The 16,425-nt window shown below is 41.8% G+C and overlaps 1 protein-coding gene across 1 annotated transcript; it reads left to right on the top strand.

Moving 5' to 3' along the window:
* The first annotated feature begins 10,914 nt into the window (after positions 1–10,914).
* On the top strand, positions 10,915–15,640 carry MED18 (mediator complex subunit 18). Its single transcript, XM_034413613.3, has 3 exons — positions 10,915–11,192; positions 13,112–13,185; positions 14,926–15,640. The coding sequence occupies exons 2-3, from the start codon at positions 13,113–13,115 to the stop codon at positions 15,477–15,479; spliced, it is 627 nt and encodes a 208-aa protein (XP_034269504.1). The 5' UTR covers positions 10,915–11,192; position 13,112; the 3' UTR covers positions 15,480–15,640.
* Positions 15,641–16,425: the final 785 nt, after the last annotated feature.

The following is a 16,425-nucleotide window of genomic DNA, read 5'->3' as shown; positions in this document are numbered from 1 at the left end:
GTAATGTGCTTTGTCTGGAATTGGTGAAAAACAGAGGTATAGCTTTTTCAGATCAGCAAAAGGGATCTTATCGGTTATGTGCAGAAGAGTAGAAGATCTCCCTTAGTCTTTGGGATCCATGAAGTAGGTTGCATTCCTATATAATTTGGTAATGCAAATCTCCATGTCAGCTTGGTGATCCATTTTGCTAAGACAACGTGAGTATAATTTCAACACATTCCTGGTTGTATTTGAGAAACCGGTGTAACTCGGTGCTTGAACAAAATGCATGTGGAGAAGCTCCAGATTCATTCCCGGACTTCTTCTGGGCTGGGGAATTCTGGGAGTCAGAGTCCATACATCTGAAAGTGCTATGGTGGAGAAACTCTGCTGTTGATAATATAAAGTTAGCTGCAGCTATGCTTCCCCTAAAGCAGCTTCTTATGTTTGCCAATCAGCGTATCTTGCAACTGACTGGATAATTTATCTCAACAAACTATTGCTGGAAGTCTTGCAAAGGCTCTTGAAAACAAAATCTTTGCCAAGCTTATCTTTTAACCTTCTGAAATTCCCTGAACAAACATTTCAGCTCTTTTAGTTAAAATCCACCAGTACTCAAAAGCAAACTTTTGAGAAGATAAAGTGCTAAAAGGCGTGGCCTAGATAGCTTATGGGCTCACATGTGAACGTTTCTCAGAAACGGTTGTTTGTGGCATTGAGCTGCCTAGCCCAGCCCAAAAGAGATTGCCGATTGGCCTTAAGATCACCTAAAATAAATCCCTGGTGTAGGCCAGTTTGGTGGTAGTGGTTACGGCAGCGGTCTAGAAACTAGGAGATTGTGAGTTCTAGTCCCACCGTAGGCATTAAAGTCAGATGGGTGACTCTGGGCCACTCTCTCTCTCTCTCAGCCCAGCTCGCCTCATAGGGTGGTTGTTGTGAGGAAAACAGGAAGAAGGAATACTAGGAATGTTTGCCACCTTGAGTTACTTAAGGAGTTACTTAAGGACCCTATCCAGTGGTGAAATCCAAATTTTTTTACTGCAGGTTCTGTGGTCGTGGCATGGTGTGGCTTGGTGGGCATGGCTTGATGGGCATGGCAGGGGAAGGAAAATCCCCATTCCCACCCCACTCAGGGGTGGTATTTGCCAGTTCTTTGAACTACTCAAAATTTCCACTACCGATTCTCCAGAACCTGTCAGAACCTGCTGGATTTCATCCCTGACCCTATCAGAAAATATTATACCTGTACGGGCAAGTAATAAAGGTGGGATAAAAATAGGGGTGAAATTCACTTACTTTCCCTACTGGTTCGCCAATGTGTGCATACCATCATCCGCGCATGCTCAAAGCCTTCTACGCATGTGCAGAGGCTTAAAATGTCATAAAAAAGCAACATGATGTCCTCGCGGGTGGGCAGCCTCCTGCAGCTGCTGCTACCAGTTTGCCCGAACCGGCTGGATTTCACGTCTGGATAAAAATCTAAGAAATATTGATTCTCTGCATAGGGTCAGCCCTATGGAGGAAGATGAGAGATGTCATTAGTTTGGTGTTAATGGATAACACTATATATGCCACAAAGTCTGTTCTTCACCGACACCAGTAGTGGTCTGCTACTACATATAAGTTTGAGGGAATGTATTGCTTAAAGGATATTTAATTTGTACTCCATGATGCTGGATGTGGAGTGGAAGTGATATGTCGTCTTCTATCTCTGGCAGCTTAAATTACCAGTATGGGACCCTATCAGAAACTCTGATATCTGTATGGGCAATCCTGTTCTTGAGGGTTGTGTGCAGTTTGCTAAGACATGTTGGGAATGTAATGGATATGACCAGTGGTGAAATGTAAAATTTGTTACTACCGGTTCTGTGGGTGTGGCTTGGTAGGGGGGTAATGTGACTGAGTGGGTGTGGGCAACTTTTTTTTTTCTTTTAAAAGCATTTTTTTCTACAACCTCTTCGGCCGAGGTAGAAAAAAATGCTTTTAAAAGCCTCTGACGATCCCAGCTGAGCTGCGCGATTATCAGAGGCTTTATTTTTTACTTTTAAAAGCATTTTTTCAGCCGAAGAGGTTGTAGAAAAAAATGCTTTTAAAAATAAAAAAAAAAGCCTCTGATGATCGTGCGGCTCAGCTGGGCATGGGGGGGGCAGGGATTTTTGCTACCGGTTCTCCGAAACACCCGCTGCCATCGCTCCCGGATCGGGTGATCCGGTCCGAACTGGGAGCATTTCACCCTGGATATGACCAAGAGATTCATGTATGGAGTCAACCATGGAAAAAAGTTAGAACAACCCAGAAAAAAAAAGGCAAGGGGTATTTTAATAATGTCCAAGAATGGATTCCATTGTGATTTTGAGGAATGTTACTGCCTAGCAAAGAACTTTTGCATGAATCAGGAATAATCCTCGAAATTTGGTCGTTTATATTCCAGTTGAAATTTTCTGCTGCAGGTGATGGATGATCTTACATCAGGTCTTTGTGACACAGATGTAAGGTCAGTGTAAGGCCAACTCTTAAGCCTTTAGCAGTCTTGGTCAAGGAAGCATCGGAACTTTTCTCAGAACAACTTCAAGCTAGGAAACAGAAGTACAGAAGAAAGTCTTTGGGGTATGTAAATAAAGCTAAGCTTGATGTTCCTTCGTAAGAACATCCAGTGCTGACCCCAGGATTTGGAGATGCTTCTCCCCTAAAACAAGTAGACATGCAGACTGAAAATTCTCTGGCCCTGTGGCCAAACATCTCTAGGATGTTATGCGGAAAGTATAAATAGTGTAGTAAAGTTGTTTTATCATCTTGAGGCCTTCTGCTAATCTTGAAGTCATGGCACATGTCCTGCCTTGTCAGCCTCTGAAACTTTATTACTTTATTAAGACCAAGGGTGGATATCAGCTCCATTTTATCCGCTTGGGAGTTATAGCCAAGCAAAAGTAAATATGTAGAACTGCTTTTTGGCAGTAGGAATCTTTATGACATGCAACTGCAGTATTGCACTCGCTTGTCTTTGCCAACTTTTGGGGCTCGCTATGAATTGATGGATTCACAATAAATCAAATGACTTTACATTGACCATCACACACAAAAAATCCAAAGACAATATATTTACAGCCCCAAAGCTGATCTAAGCCCCAAAACTCACTGTAACAGCATTGCCAAAAAGGCGTTAAAAGTTGTTAACCTAATTTTGTGAAGCTTCTACTCTGGTAACATTGTAATGCTAATTAAGGCATACAAAACCTTTGCCAGACCAATTCTCGAATACAGTTTGTCTGCCTGGAATCCACACTGTATATCGGACATTAATACAATTAAGCGGGTTCAGAGGTATTTCACAAGAAGAGTACTCCACTCCTCTGCTCACAATAGAATCCCTTATGCCATCAGACTCAAAATTTTGGCCCTGGAACTACGCCGCCTACGGTCTGACCTAAGCATAGTACACAAAATTGTCTGCTACAATGTCCTACCTATCAACGACTACTTCAACCTCAATAATACTTGGGCAAACAATAAATACAAACTCAAGGTAAACCGCTCCAAACTCAATTGCAGAAAATACGACTTCAGCAACAGAGTGGTCAATGCCTGGAATGCTCTACCTGACTCCGTTGTTACATCCTCAAACCCCCACAGCTTCAACCTTAAACTGTCTACCGTGGACCTCATCCCATTCCTAAGAGGTCCGTAAAGGGGGCGTGCTTAAGTGCACCAACGTGCCTACCATCCCTATCCTACTGTCCCCATTTATTTGTTTTCATTTCCTATGTTCATGTCCATGTTTATACTTACAGTATACCTGTTATCTTGTACATGTTTGACAAATAAATAACAAATAACAGCACAGCATAAATTTAAGTTTACACATCTAACTTTTCAAGAACTCATGGGATAAGTTAGCTAAATATCTGGAGATATAAAAAAGAAGCAGGGAAATAAAATGTGTTTGAGATTTAAGTTGCATTTATCCAAGGATATAGCCTGAGATTCAGTCCTGGAACAATCTGTATTTACTATGTTAAGGACACAAGGAGTGTTAACTTGTCCTTGTTCCTTCTGCATCTAACAGGCAAGCAAATAATAGTCGATCATCATCCCCACCTCTACACCTCAAAATAGATTCTAGCAGCTAAAGTTTAATCATTGGACCTTCTAATTCTATTATGGCTATATTAGGTTGCATTTGATAATAGGTCAGAAACCTGGAGCAATTTGATACGCTTATTTGGATGGCCCTTGACAAATCATTGCTTCTCTTGTGTTGCAAATACAAGAGATAAGAGTAGCAAACCTCCCCTTCTTCAAGGATTACTTTCAACTAGAGCGGCTCTTGTCTCCTGTTGACAACTACTGTTTACACATATTAGAAGGGCGAGTTGCTGACCGAGCCAGTACGTGATGGAAGTCTCAGATCTGATCCCACTGACCACATGATCACTCTGATCAGCATGTAGCTCTCCCATTAGTCTGCTGCATACGCTTTCCTGGGTGCCAAAGACGTGCGCTCTTCTGAATCAATAGGTTAATCACCCATTCTCCACCCCCAAGGCCTGTTTGCAAAGTGCCGTTGGAAGCCAAGAGAATATAATTGCTGCGAAACGGCTGTTTGTGCTTTCTAATTTTGGAAGATCTGAAATCATGCATAACGAAAGTGAATTTGGACACTAACTTTCCAAAACAGAAAGGGAGGGAATATGCAAGGATAACAGCTTGACATGTCAGATAAACACCCGAATGTACTTTTTGCTCCTTTCATTTTATTGCTCGGGTTAAATTTGGATCACACCCTGCTGCAGAGCATGGACTAAAATAACACATGCTGGTAGGTGAGGCTTGAGTATTTATTACACATCCAAGCCAGCACCTGGTTTGGTTGGGTTTGAAAGAGCACATTCAATGGAGGAACAAAACCAAACCTTCATTACAGCAATTGTTTGCCATTGGTGAATACGCCATAAGAAAAGCATAGGGAGCACTGTACTGTGTATTTGTCATACACGCAACTGCATTACAGCATAGGTATTGTGCTGCTCTAAGATACAGTGGTGGTTGCTGTCCTTTAACCCAGTGCTGGCTAGGGAATTCTGGGAACTGAAGTCCATACAACTTAAAAATTTTTGAGGCTGAGAAATACTGCCTTAGTCAGCTGACCTGTCTCCTCACCTACAAGAGATGTATTTATTAATTTTTATCCCACCTTTATTACTTTACTTTATTACTCAAGGCAGCAGACCAGTGGTGAAATCCAAATTTTTTTACTACCGGTTCTGTGGGTGTGGCTTGATGGGCATGGCTTGATGGGCGTGGCAGGAGAAGGATACTGCAAAATCTCCATTCCCACTCCACTCCAGGGGAAGGTTACTGCAAAATTCCCATTTCCTCCCGATCAGCTGGGACTCCGGAGGCAGAGAATAGATGAGGGCGGGGCCAGTCAGAGGTGGTATTTACCGGTTCTCCGAACTACTCAAAATTTCCACTACCGGTTCTCCAGAACCTGTCAGAACCTGCTGGATTTCACTCCTGCAGGAGACTTATCTAATACGCCTTTCTCCTCCTCTTTTCCCACAACAACTACCTTCTGAGATGGGTTGCGTTGAGAGAGAGTGACTGGCCCAGGGTCACCGAGATGGCTTTTGTCCTTAAGGGGACTAGAATTCACACTCTCCTGGTTTCTAGGCCAGCACCTTAACCGTGACATCAAAATGGCTCTCCAGCAGTTCTATCAAAGGAACTGTCTTCCCCACCTACCCAAACCTGTTGCATTTAGCTCAGTGGTGGGATTCAAAATTTGTTACTACCGGTTCTGTGCGCGTGGCTTGATGGGTGTGACGTTGTTGTAGAATGAAGAGACCAAACAACATTCCTGGGTCAGCCAGAGACAGTTTTTATTGCGCAAGGTTGAGAGCCAGATTTGTACCTGCAGCTCTGAACCAAGGAAAGAGATCTAATACCCCTGTTTTATACTTTTCCAAGACAAAGGATTTTGCTAGCACAGCAGTTTTCCATATATGGTTAACATACATCCATTACATGATAATTGACATTTTCTAATTACTAAATTCCTGCCCTAATTTATAGTACATGAGATAATTTTTAGCTAAACATCCTCCTTAGTTCTGTATCCGCTGATGCGTAGATTTATGGCTTCCTTTGATAAAAAGTAACTTCTTGTTCCATATGGATGTCCTTACATTCTTGACAACTAGGTTCTTCAGAAGGTATATATATTTATTACCCAGGATGTAATTTAGCTGATTTAGTGTAATCTTCCAAACAAGTATTGTTCTTCCAAATCAGCACATTTCTTTGTTACAATAATGTGAATAAGGAGGGCCCTTCAGTGTTCATATAGCTGATCCTGCAACTTTCACATTAACGTGGCCTGGTGGGCGTGGCAAGGGAAGGTTACTGCAAAATCCTCATTTCTTCCCAATCAGCTGGGACTCGGGAGGCAGAGAATAGATGGGGGCGGGGCCTGTCAGAATTTTTACTACCGGTTCTCTGAACTACTCAAAATTTCTGCTACCGGTTTTCTAGAACTGGTCAGAACCTGCTAAATACCACCTCTGATTTAGCTCCGTGTTTCTCAACCTTGGCAACTTTTAAGATGCCTGGATTTCAACTCCCAGAATTCCCCAACCAGCAGACTTCCCAAGGTTGAAAAACATAGATTCAGCTGGATTGCTTTCATTTCCCCATCTGCCAGTCTGATGTTTAGAGGCTGGCTATGCCAGTTTATACCTGCATTCTAACCTAGTAGCTCTCAGGTACATAAATCTCTGTGTTAATGACAACAGTTAATAAAACTAAAGTTGTTTTTTAAAACATGATCTCCTTATTAAAACTCACATGAAATCCAAAACAAAAAGATACAACTTATCTCCCTGGCCTAGGAAGATGCTCTGATGCCAAATCTTCTTGAAAATAGTGTATCTTTATGGAGAAAGGAAACAACTAAATTGTTTCAGCTATTTGTTTAATTGCCAGCTATAAGCTTCTCAAGGCTTTGGATTAGTAAAGCTGAGATAAGGAAGATGATACAACACTGGGTATGTAAATTTTTATCTCTATCGGAGATAAAGTATTCTGTGTGACTCAAAGATTTGTCTATTTCTTTATAGACAGATTTTGCGCTAATAGAAAATATTCTTTTGCGTATTTCAGGACAATCTTTTTAGCTATTTGATAGATATGTGTTATCATTGGGAACTGAGTTTGAACTAGCACATCTATTAAACAAAACTTTCCAGGTTCATATTTTTCTTTTGTAGAATTTTTTAAAATTAAGTTTCATTATAAAATAAAAATATACAGGAAACGAAAGTCAGAAAAAGAAAAAAAAAGGAAAGAGAAAAGGGCAAAGACAAATGAAAGAAGTAATGATTTCCAACTTCCTTTGGTGCAGTAGATTACAAAAATAATATAATTTCAAGCTATTTCTATAATTATAAAGTCATTCTAATCGTGAATATCAGGTTCATGCTATCATATGAGCAACCTGTTCCAAGTCTAGCCATGCATTGACTGTAAATGTTAATACAGGGTAATTGCTTTTGAGATGGTCAAAGATTGCTAGCTGTAAAGCAATATAACAACTTTCTATCTTGCCATCCATATGATGAAGCGATGTCTGAGACAGATGGACTATGAACAAAACCTAGAAGCAGTTTACTGGGGCAAAGACCAAGAGTCACTTTAAAAATTGAAAACAGGAATATATAAATCAGGGTATCTGATAGCTTGTTAGAATAATAAAGAGAGAACTGCAGCACAACTTAGCACTCTCGTCAGCCAGCTCCCCACTCAGAAAATTTTGTTCTGGTGCCAATGTCATTTCCCTTAATCCTGGAGCATAGAATAATAGGGCTGGGAGAGACTTTGGAGGTCTTTTAGTCCAACTTTCTGCCCATTGCAGGAGATCCTGAGCTGTGGTGGCACAGTGGTAAGAATGCAGTAATGCAGGCTAATTCAGCTCACTGCCAGGAGTTTGATTCTCACTGGCTCAAGGTTGACTCAGCCTTCCATCCTTCTGAGGTCGATAAAATGAGGACCCAGATTGTTGGGGGCAATATGCTGACTCTGTAAACCACTTAGAGAGGGCTATAGAGTGGTATATAAGTCCAAGTGTTCTTGTTGTGCTATTCTATACCATTTCGGACAAATGGATGTCCAATTTCTTCTTTAAAGCCTCCAGTGTTGGAGCATTCACAATTTCTGGAGGCAAGCAGTTCCGCTGATTAATTGTTCTCGCTGTCAGGACATTTCTCCTTAGTTCTAGGTTGGGTCCCTTTTTAATGATTTTCCACTCCTTATTTCTCGTCCTGCCCTCAGGACAAGACTGTATAATATTTTCTTGTTTTCTCTCCTCTAATTCTTAGTCAGCATCCGGTGCCCACCAAGGTTTGGGGCAGTGTGAGGAATTCCTGACTCAGGAGGAGGTGGGTTGGGTTTTTCCCTCCTAAGGATATTTTTGGACTTCTGTAGAATTTGGGTTTTTCCCAATGCTGCCGATTCCTGATACTGAAGGTCTGGATTTATACAACACACCAAGTTAAGGAAAGATTTAGCAGCAGTATGTTTACCAAGGGATAAACTTGCTTAGTTGTTATCTTGGTTCATTCTTTTTCAGATAAGTAGATTGTGTGAATCCGGGTTATTGGCTTAGTTTATAATCCAGAGTAATTTGTAAAGCCAGAAATTAGTTAATCAGAAACCAGGTTAAAGGTTATTGTGCAAATATTAAAAGTGTGCGTGAATACAGTAGTGTCTCAAGATTAAGTATATATACTGCAGACTACAAATAACATTAATACAGGTAGACCTCGATTAGTGACTACAATTTTGACCAGTAACTCCCACACTAAACACTACAGACGCTAATGGAAAACCAGAAGACTGTGACTTATATTACTTCCTATTCAGTCATTAAGTGAAACATCATGTGATTGCAACTTGCAATTTTATTGCCATGTTCTACATTAATTCCACTGGCCAAGTGCTGATTGGGAATCATGAGACCACAGGATGCGGTGACAGTTGTAAATTCAAGGATTGGTCACAAAGCTTTTTTTTTACACTATTGTAACTTCAAATGGTCACTAAATGAGGCAGTCAGTAAATGGGGCCAGGGACTGCCTGAAAACAGAGAAATGACATACAATCCAACAGATATTTTCCCCATAACACCATGTGAGGTAGTTGTGCTGAGAGAGAGATGGACTGGCCCAGTCACCCAGCTAGCTTTCATGCCTAAGGTGAAACTAGAACTCACAGTCTCCTGGTTTCTAGTCCAGCACCTTCACCACCAAAGTGGGTGTACATTAAGACATCATATAAAGCTATTATTTTCTTCCTCTCTTAATGAGAGCAGGATGGGGGCTGGGGAGAAGAAAATTTGGCAATTAAATGTGGAAGAGGACAACTTCTGAATACCCTGGAAAAGGTCTATAAATAATGTAGACTGACTGTACAGTAAAAATTATCTTGGGGACCACTCAACTCCCTCCATCTGTCTGTCTGTGTGTGTGCATGCATGTATGTGTATGCGTGCGTGCATAAAGTTTCTGTAGTTGCACTTGATGGAAGTTTCAACAAATCATAGCTCTTATTTTAGTTGTGGGTGCCTGTTGTGAGGTGCAGTGAAAAGTTAAAGACAGGTTCCAGTATTTTTATTTTCTCAAGTGCTATCAGCAAGTTAGGTATTCCTCACCCTGTTATCTGGGGTTTGATTTGTTTTCAAAATGAAAAACTTTGCATTTGTCTCTGAAATATCAAGTTAAACTTGCTTTTTTAACCTTGGTAACTTTAAGACTCGTGGACTTCAATTCCCAGAACTCCACTGCGGATTTCTGGGAATTGAAGTCCACAACTCTTAAAGTTGCTGATGTTGGGAAACACTGCTCTTAACATATCAAATTTAATTTGAAGTATGCTTGTCTTTTAATGTATTAGCACCATGCAATTGTATGTTATCTAATTTCCTCTACACCTTCATCCAAATCATTAATAAAAATATTGAGCAGTAAAGAGCCCAACCTCAATTGTATGCCAAATCCCTGAATATCTCGTTTCATGAACAAGTGAAAAGCAAGAGAAAACCCACATTTTTTTATCTTGACCGGTAGTTACTTTCCCTAGTCTTCCTCCTAAGCATAATGTATGGTGTTTCTGTTGCTCCCCTCTGAGAGGAGGTTTCAAAGTACTTTAGGACTACCAGATTCTGTAACAGCTTTGTTCCCTATGCCAATCCGTCTAGTAAAGTTGCAAGATTCGTTTTTCTCGCCATATACATGTATACATCCAAACTAGACTGTGTTGTTTCTTTGTGTCATATATGTGGGCATATGCATAATTTTGTATTTATTTTGTCATGTTTATGTAGTGTGTATTGGAGGTGGTGACCCTTTGAGAGCTGTATGCAACGAAATTTCATTTTAATGCATGACAATTAGTGTACATTCAAAGTGACAATAAAGTTTATTCTAACTTTATGATTTGAAATGGCCTCAATTCAAAATCTGGAGCATTTGATATCCTACACCAGCATGCCTTGATCTCAGGGGTGAAATCCAGCAGGTTCTGACGAACCGGTACCGGAAATTTTGAGTAGTTCAGAGAACCAGCAAATACTACCTCTGGCTGGTCCCAGAGTGGGGTGGGAACGGGGATTTTGCAGTATCCTTCCCCTGGTGTGGGGTGGAAATGGAGATTTTGTAGTATCCTTCCCTTGGAGTGGGATGGGAATGGGGATTTTGCAATATCCTTCCCCTGCCACGCCCACCAAGCACACCACGCCCACCAAGCCACGCCCACAGAACTGGTAGTTAAAAAATGTGAATTTCACCACTGCTTGATCTGAAGTAAAGCACGTCAACGAAAGCGCAGAATCCAGCCTCTTTTCTACACCCATGTCTTCTGAGCGGCGCAAATATTAAACGTCACACAGAGCCAAGCCAGGCTTCCCCAGGGGAACTCCGTTACTGTAAAGCACCATTTTCTTTTCTCCCTTTCAACCAGGCCGGGCACGGGCTGCAGCTTTCCGTACAATGACGTAATAAGTAAGATGGCGCCGCCCAGACCAGGCAGAGAGGAATACGCAGGCGTGAGCGTGGATTGCTTTGCTGGGGTCCAGGCGGAGAGACTCTCCCGCTTTATCGGAGAATCTTTGACTGTGGGATTCACACGTGCATCGACAGAGGGTTGCTCCACCGGGCGGACAGGTGCGTGTTGGCTGACCTGGGAGCTTTACCCTTTAAGCGGAGACTTGGGGTCTGGGGACCTGGCGGGGGGGGGGGGTCTGGGACCCAGTTGTAGCTGCATGCAAGTTTCCCCAAAGAAGAAGCAAGGCAAAACGTTTGCATCTGCCCCAGGATACTTGTCGCAGGATAATGACGCCTTGCTTCCTTGTTTTAATGTTATTGAGCCGAATTTCTTTCTTTCTTTCTTTCTTTCTTTCTTTCTTTCTTTCTTTCTTTCTTTCTTTCTTTCTTTCTTTCTTTCTTTTTCTTTCCTTCTTTGTTTTCTTTCTGTCTTTTTCTTTCTTTCTGTTTTTTCTTTCTTTCTGTCTTTCTTTCCTTCTTTGTTTTCTTTCTTTCTGTCTGTCTTTCTGTCTTTCTGTTTTCTTTCTTTCTTTCTGTTTTCTTTCTGCCTTTCTTTCTTTCTTTCTGTTTTCTTTCTTCTGTCTTTCTGTCTGTCTCTCTGTCTTTCTTTTTTCTTTCTTTCCGTCTTTCTTTCTTTTTTCTTTCTTATTTTGTTTCTTTCTTTCTGTTTTCTTTCTGTGTTTGTCTTTCTTTCTTTCTGTCTTTCTGTGTTCTTTCTTTTTTCTTTCTTTCTGTCTGTCTTTCTTTCTGTCTGTCTTTCTGTCTTGCTTTTTTGCTTTCTTTCTTTCTTTCTTTTTTTTGCTGTTTTGATTTATGAAACGTCCGGAGTCACGAAAGTGGAAGGAATTAAAAAATAAAAAACTAGCAAAACAGTTCAGGGGGAAACAGTTGCCCTGGTTCAGACGTTGTTTCAAATCGTGCTTATTCTCCTCCTCTAGAAAAACTGGGCGCTACAGCAAATGCAGGAAGACTTTGATAGAAGTTTTGATGAAGTGGTGTGTTGTGGAGCAAGGGCCTGGTGGAGTTTTACTTCGTGGTGGGTGGAGTCTTAGGCAGATGGGATTTAAACTTGCATCGGGACGGAGCACACCATGCATCTTGGGTAGTAGCCAAGATTGACTGAATACATTCTATGGTCAGGATTCATATAGGTGATCTAAGCCAGGGGTCTCCAACATTGGCAAACTTTAAGCCTGGCGGACTTCAACTCCCAGAATTCCCCAGCCAGAAATCTGCCAGGCTTAAAGTTGCCAGTGTTGGAGACCCCTGGTCTAAGCAGTAGACTACACTTTGTAAAACATGCCCAACCCACTTCACAAAATAATGGGAAAAATAGGTACATTTGCCTCCTTGAGTTTTTTTCTTATATATTTTTGTGTGTTGTGTGATTAAAATCTAGTTTAATAATAATAATGCTGTCTGACTTCACACCACCCAAAAAAGCCAAAATATATTGGCTTAGCATGCATGACATATTAACCTAGCCACATTTCTGAATCACCTTTTAGTCTGCGACAGGCTCTTGTTTCTCATCTGAAGGCTAAGCTAGTCATTTTCAAGGGGTTATTTACAAGGGTTGCCTCTTTTCTTTACAAGAAAATGATCTGAGTGTCATCATTTGCCTTCAGATTGTATGACACCACAGCAATGTTATTAAATCTGTGATTCTATACATCATTTAAAAAAACACCACCACCACCACAACCAAATGTTCATTCAACTTCTAATTGACTTTGGATTCCTAATTGACTATTAGACAGTAGGAGATGTACGGGCAAAAGTCATAAAAGGAGAAAGGCATATCAGCTATCTTTTCCTTGGATAAATCCTTCCTTTTTGTTTGCAGAGACAATATTGAAGTTTTGTATTTTGTTGACTAAGTTATCTTTCTCCCCTCTGTGTTGGAACTATAGATCCCACATTGCTTGGAAATTTTGGGAGTCAAAATTGTAAGAGGAAAGAAAGGTATCACATAGGAGAGCCAGGACTAGATTTTTAAATATATGTTCTGGTATATGTTGTGTTCTTTGCTGTTATAGAATGGAGGCCCCACCTGTTACTATGATGCCAGTTACTGGCGGTACCATTAACATGATGGAACATTTGCTTCAAGGTGAGTTATAGGCAAGGATTTGCTTGATTAATTTTACAGTATATGTCAGTCCCTTAAAAGAGTACAAAGTTGTTTAATCATTCAAGTACCTTCCTTTTATAACTGCATTACTAAAAATATAGAAAGAAATATTACCTAGGATTTGAGCTGGCAACCCATGGGGCTGTTGGACACATTGCACATTTAAAAATACAGGTTGCTCTACAGTATATACCTGTGATGGCGAACCTGTGGCACGCGGAGCCATATCAGTGGGCACGCGAGGATTGCCCTAGCTGAGTTCCAGCGTGCATGCACGCGCTGGCCAGCTGGTTTTCGGGCCTTCTGGGCCCACTAGAAGTCAGGAAACAGGCCATTTCCGGCCTCTGGGAGGTTGGGGAAGGCCGTTTTTGCCCTCCCCAGGCTTCTAGAAAGACTCTGGAGCCTGGGAAGGGTGAGAAACGGGCCCACTGTGCCATCATGTGCCAAAAGCAGGGGTCGCATGTGAGGGGGTCGCATGTGGGGGGGGTGTCGCATTGAATTATGGGTGTGGGCACGCAAACATGCAACACCCCCCCCCCGTGCAACCCCCGCTTTTGGCACGCGACAGCAAAAAGGTTAGCCATCACTGGTATATATTCTACTGTGAACCATCTGTGACTATCTGAATACAAATAGTCGTCGACTTCCAACAATTCATTTAGTGACTGTTCAAAGTTACAATGGCACTGAAAAAAGTGACTTAGGACCATTTTTCACATGTGTGACCATTCCAGCATCCTCACGGTTACGTGATTTACATTTGGATGCTTGACAAATGGTTCATATTTATGACGGTTGCAGTATCCCGGGGTCATGTGATCACCTTTTGCGACCTTCTGACAAGCAAAGTCAATGGGGAAGCAAGATTCGCTTAACAACCGGGTGACTAATTTAAAAACTGCAGTGATTCACTTAACAAATGTGGCATGAAAAATTGTAAAATCGGTCAAAACTCACTTAATAAATTTCTCACTTAGTAACATAAATTCTGGGCTCAGTTGTGGTCGTAAGTCAAGGACTACCTGTACTTAATTTGGCACCCAACAACTACTTTACATTCAGATTCGCATACGTTTGGTATGTACATAGTATAATTTGTGATTAGGCTCCTTTGTTAAGAAGAATCATCATAGCTGTATCTTTTGTGAAGGATTGTGCCTTTTTCTACTCAGTACAGTTTCTAGAGAGACTCTGGTACTATTTGTGGTCCTACATAGTTTTTAGAGGGGATGCAGTGGCTCAGTGGCTAAGATGCTGAGCTTATCGATCAGAAAGGTCGGCAGTTCAGTGGTTCGAATCCCTAGTGCCATGTAACGGGGTGAGCTCCCATTACTTGTCTCAGCTTTTCCTAGCAGTTCGAAAGCATGTAAAAATGCAAGTAGAAAAATAGGGACCACTTTGGTGGGAAGGTAACAGCGTTCTGTGCGCCTTTGGCTTTTAGTCATGCCGGCCACATGACCATGGAATTGTCATCAGACAATGCTACCTCTTCATCTTAGAATTTAATTTAATTTAATTAATTCAATTTATATGCCGCCCCTCTCCGAAGTCTCAAACAGAGATGAGCACTGCCCCCTAGAGTCAGGAACAACTAGCACATATGCGTGAGGGGAACCTTTACCTTTACAGTTTTTAGAAGATGGCAGATTGGTGGACGAGAAGAAACTTTGCTCGTGTCAGTAAAGACAAGTTAGCAATTCAGTGTTGCCTTTTCTCCAGGTAGCGTTTTGGATCAAAGCCTGGAAAGTCTTCTTCATCGACTCCGTGGCCTTTGTGACAACATGGAGCCCGAGACTTTTGTAGATCACGAGATGGTCTTCCTTCTCAAAGGCCAACAGGCCAGCCCATTTGTCCTCCGCACGCGACGCTCCATGGACAAACCTGGTGCTCCTTGGCACTTGCGGTATCTCGGACAGCCGGAAATGGGAGACAAAAACCGCCATGCCTTGGTACGGAATTGTGTGGATATTGCCACCTCAGACAACCTGACAGACTTCCTGGTAGAAATGGGCTTCCGCATGGACCATGAGTTTGTAGCCAAGGGGCACGTGTTCCGCAAAGGCATTATGAAGATTGTGGTCTACAAGATCTTCCGCATCCTTCTCCCAGGAAACACCGATAACATCGAGCCTTTATCTCTTTCCTACCTTGTAGAGCTCAACATCGTGGCCCCAGCGGGACAAGATATGGTTTCCGATGACATGAGGAGTTTTGCTGAGCAGCTAAAGCCCTTAGTCCATTTAGAGAAAATAGATCCTAAAAGATTGATGTGAGATGGATTGTAACGGCAGAGGTATTCCTTTTAGAAAGATAGAAAGATTTCAGAAATTCATATATCCTAAAGAAAAATACATTAAGAGAGTCTGGTTGCCTGACGCTAATCTGACTGTAGGTTACTTTTTCAAACGATAAACAATAAAGAAGATAATTTTGCTGTTGGCTTCCTCTTTGGACAATAGTAGTCAAATCTTCTTTCAGCCAGATTAATTTGAAATGGTTTTGATTTTAAAATTGGTTCTTTTTGTTTGTTTTTATGTTCGCTGCAAATTCTGTGTGACTTAAAATAATGCCCTGTTTCCCTGAAAATAAGACATCCCCTGATAATAAGCCCCATCAGGTTTTTGAATGCATGCCCTAAAATAAGTCCCTTCCCCCCTTAAAAATAAGTCCTCTCCACATGTGCAGCCGATCCCTGCCATTTCCTCTGATTTTCTCCATGCTGGAACGCTGACAACGTGCCCCAAAATAATAAGACCTCCCCAAAAATAAGGCCAAGCACTTATTTTGGGGTTCAAAAAAATATAAGACAGGGTCTTATCTTCAGAGAAACACGGTACATATTCATTCTTTTTGAAGTATTTGCTAACCTGCATTCAAGTTGCATTTATTAGGGAGACTTGTCTGAGTTTAGACTGATTCCTATTGATTAGGGTGTCAAACTCAAGGCCCTAGAAACAGTGAAGGATCGGCCCGCAGTGCCTCTGCCAGCGAAAACCGAGCTAGGAAGGACCACACGCGGTCCCCCTAAGCTCCATTTTTGCTGGCAGAGGCCTGCAGGAAGCCATCACAGCTGAACATGGGGAGGGTTGCGTGCGGCCCCCTCAAACTCCGTTTTTGCTGGCAGAGGGCTGCAGGAGGCCGTTGTTGCCAAAAATGGAGCTTAGGAGCCCGTTTCACTGGCAAGAATGCTCAGGCCACCACAGACGCCCCTGACACAAG

The sequence above is a fragment of the Pantherophis guttatus genome, chromosome 10 (assembly GCF_059756535.1).
Source record: "Pantherophis guttatus breed Tessera chromosome 10, ASM5975653v1, whole genome shotgun sequence".
Lineage (NCBI taxonomy): Eukaryota > Metazoa > Chordata > Lepidosauria > Squamata > Colubridae > Pantherophis > Pantherophis guttatus.
Note: the sequence above shows the minus strand (reverse complement) of the source record. Positions and strands in the feature narration are given on the sequence as shown.

Bases quoted from the DNA above. Each gene is read 5' to 3' on its own strand.
- MED18 (XM_034413613.3), top strand. From the start codon at position 13,113: ATGGAGGCCCCACCTGTTACTATGATGCCAGTTACTGGCGGTACCATT. The intron at 13,186-14,925 runs GTGAGTTATAGG...CCTTTTCTCCAG, and splicing joins GATGGAACATTTGCTTCAAG to GTAGCGTTTTGGATCAAAGC.